General features: G+C 33.7%; 1 protein-coding gene across 1 annotated transcript; it reads right to left on the bottom strand.

The window, feature by feature from the left end:
• Positions 1–1,578: 1,578 nt before the first annotated feature.
• On the bottom strand, positions 1,579–3,522 carry LOC126892024 (uncharacterized). Its single transcript, XM_050661441.1, has one exon. The coding sequence runs from the start codon at positions 3,520–3,522 to the stop codon at positions 1,579–1,581; it is 1,944 nt and encodes a 647-aa protein (XP_050517398.1).
• Between the last annotated feature and the right edge of the window lie 309 nt (positions 3,523–3,831).

The raw sequence follows: 3,831 nt of genomic DNA on the forward strand, positions 1-3,831 counted from the left end.
ACTCGTTCAGGCCCTTTCAATCATGTAAAAAATATATAAGTAAAGTAAATTGTTTGTAACGCGGTAACGATTAATTTCATTTGGGGTGCTAAGTAGGGGGAGATTTTCACGATTTTTTTATCAAAAAAAAGGAGTCTTTCATTTCTTGGTTATTTCACGTTGAAATATTTGATTTGGAATTTGACTAATAAAAACGTATTTTTCATGAGCTACAACTTTGCTTTTGCTGGGTCTATAGACTTAACGAGTTCACAATTTTTTTCATTTTTTTATATTATGCTCCGTTTTTGCGAAGAATATTTTTTTCGATCAAATACTTACTTTTTGAGTTATTTGTGAAAATCGCCTGAAAACGTGATTTTTTTGTCGAAAAATAAACATTTTCATTCGTAAATAACTCGAAAAGTATTAAGCAAGTTAAAATTCTATACAACTAAAATTGCTTAGAGTCAATTAGACTCTAAGCAATTAGTCAATTTATTCATCTCCGGACTTATTTTAAGCGCGCGGTTTTTCACCCCCAACTAAGGGTGATTGTCACCCCCCGAGTAAAAGCAACCAACAGCACAAGCCGTCCAAATTTTCATGCAATTCGGAGTTGATCCTGAAATTTACACGGTATCGCCGTATTTCCCGTTCATTTACTGGACTACAAGGTGTTTCTATAATCTGTATTTACTACATACTTAATAATAATAATCAGACGAAATTACAAAAAAAAAAATCGTAGATTAAGTAAATTATTTATTTTTTATTAAAATTATATTTTTCATTCGATTTTGCCGCTTTTAGGAGTGCCTTGTTTTTATAACATAGTTATAAAATTCACTGCAAGTCCTCCTGAAATTGGTTTTCGTGGGTGAAAATCGGGACATTTAGTGTCCCGATCAGGTACAAATCGGTACGCGTCCCCAGACCCCTGAAAATCGGGACGTCCCGCGCAAATCGGGACACCTGGTAACGCTACCTGGCTCCCAACGAATTTGTTTTTGTTTCCCAGCGAGTGCACAGGCGGATATCTTTTCTTTTTTCAACATTCTCTAAAGTTTTACCGAGTATCGCATTAACCAGAAGCTTAAAAAGATCCCGTTCAAACTCGTTTTTGGCCTTGTTTCTGAGTGATGTGTTTAGGTCAATATATTTTTTTAACCATGGTGATTGCGAAAACTCTAGTATACGATGAAACCTTTTTAGTACCAGACCATACCTAAGACACTGCTTAAGATTGCGATAACGGATAATGTATTTAGTTTTATTGTTGAAATTTGGGATAAGTTTAGGACATTTGCTTCCTGGAGGTACCATGCTCTCGGGGCAGAATGGTAAATCATTATGTAAAGAATGTAAATGAGCTGGATATTCCAAATCCACTTCCAACACATACCCTTTATCCGCATCATCCTCCACCACAAAACAGTTGAAGTTTTCAACATCGGTTACCCATTTAAAATTTCCATATGGAAGATGACACATGACTGCACCATATAAATTTGTGGCATCTAGATACATGATGTAAGACTTGGGTTGTTGTGGATCATAGTTGGGACATATTGATTATTTGCCACGGCTTCTCGTTTGCTACATTGTGCCACACCTCCTCACTCCTTTCTTTAAAAAGTGTACCATGTCCACATCTGTAAGAAGCTCTAGTTCAATTTCGGTATATCTTAACATAGCATCCCAACTTAATGCAGGAGCAGTTGTGTAGTGACAAGGATCCAAATTGTATTCTTTGTGACATATTTTTCTAAAATTTTCAAACACATCAGCCAATAATAAGACATCTGATACTAAGTACACCATAGTATAGTCACTCATAGATTTACAATCAAATGTGTTCCATACATCAATTGCTCTTGCATAATCTTCATCAGAAATGTGTTTGTTAGTTAGATTATTGTAGAAATTTTCTTTAGGTGGTAGTGTTTTTTCTTTAAGTCTATCAAATCCATCCATATATGAATAAGGAAAGACACCCTTGTGTCTCACAAGTTCAAAGTGTTTAGTATTTGGAAAATACTTTCTAATTTCTGTACACTGCTCCGAATTTAAGGTTGTGCTCAGAATATCCAAAGATTTTGCCAAAAATCTGTATGAATCAACAAATTTTAGAGTTATGTATTTATCTAGGCCATTTTTCGACTCTTCTACCAGAATTCTTTTAGAAATTGTGATATATTTTTCTTTCGTCTGTGCAATTACTGAAACTTTTTCACCAGTTGTTGAAAGCTCTTTAATAAAAAGATGACAATCATAATTACTCATGTTGTGAAAGAACACGGGTATTGTATTTGAGAGTTTGTTATTTATATTACAGGAGTTATGGCTGGGTCCAAGATATAATGAATTGAGATGGTGATGATCTTTCACCTTACGATTGAAAGGATTAAATGGCTTTCCGCACAAGTAACACTCGGTAGCAGTTTCATGTTTTTCAATTTCTTCTTTAGTTAACGGCGACATTGGTTTAATATGTTTAAGGTGATTGTTATATAGTTCATGCACTAAATCATCCAATTTCTGTATAAACACTTTGGGAGCATCCTGTCCTTCATATTTTATTAGTTTAGAAAGTGAATCATCATAGTTGCATTTAAGGTAAAATGCAAACGAATATGCTTGGTGTTCAGCAGTTTTAACGGAATATGAATTTCCATTGAAAGGTTCAACATGGTCTATGGGTTTTAGCAGACTTTCAAAATCAGCATAGATCACAAATGGCACAGGTAACATTTTTTGGATATTTATAAATTTTAGTATATTTTCTGGCACCATTTCACCAAACTTATTAATTTTAGGTTTCGTTGTGGGAAGTTCTGTGTAAATATGAGAACAGTCGTTATTTTGGTGATTATCGAGCTTTTCTTCGCAAACAAAGAATTGTAGACATCCATCACATAAGTATACTTTGTGACGGTCTTTTGTTTTTTGACTTCTTACAAGTCTCGACATATCTAGAATCAGACAATAATGACTTTGTTTATCATTTGTTATAAGCAAAAGGTTCACGTGAGTGGCATGGCGATTACTTGTAAAATGCAATGGTCCAACTATTTCATATTGCCTTTTATTATTTACGAAATTGGATTCCAGCCCATAAACATTTACTGAAATATTATTGAGGTTCTCAAACTTTTTAATGTCTTTTAGTTTCATCGGAAAGTCAATTCCTTCAAAATTCAACAAAGTATCGTATGGTGGATATGATTTTGGTTTGGTTGGGTTGCCACTAGCAGGAAAAATAGCTCCAATAATACTCCATGCAAAACACTTATTATCTTTGTTTTCGATATTTAAAATAGCGTGTTTTCGTACTATAGGTATTGGGAGACGAATATATGTTGATGCGGAAATACTACTATATTTGTTTATGTTAACATCTAAAGACATTATTTCCTGCAATACCCAATTTGAATCTTTCTCTTGAAATTCTGATGCTTGCGTCATCAGTTCTTCCTTAAAATCATCAAATACTTCATCCAGTTCAGTGCTGATAGTTATAATTTTATTACATGTGTTCATCGACTTGATATCTGATAGGTTAGTGTCAGGTTTTAGATAAATACCAAATATTTCAAAATTTACCTTTATGCTATCGTGCTGATGTAAATATTCACTCAAAATGTTCAAAACTTTGGGTTTGACATCGTTTAAAAATCCATGATAATCCAGTTTTTTATCACTACTAAAACGATAAGATGCGATTCTGTTTTTGAACGCGTGTGACAATTTCGAAACAGTTCCATCAATCACTTCCACTCCAAGTGGTCTTAATCTTTTTTTTTGGGAAGATAATAATCCCCATTCTGCTTATTATCACTATCCACATTT

This window comes from Diabrotica virgifera, chromosome 1, assembly GCF_917563875.1.
Source record: "Diabrotica virgifera virgifera chromosome 1, PGI_DIABVI_V3a".
Taxonomy (NCBI): Eukaryota; Metazoa; Arthropoda; class Insecta; order Coleoptera; family Chrysomelidae; genus Diabrotica; species Diabrotica virgifera.

Coding starts and splice junctions, on each gene's coding strand:
- LOC126892024 (XM_050661441.1), bottom strand. CDS start 3,522: ATGAACACATGTAATAAAATTATAACTATCAGCACTGAACTGGATGAA.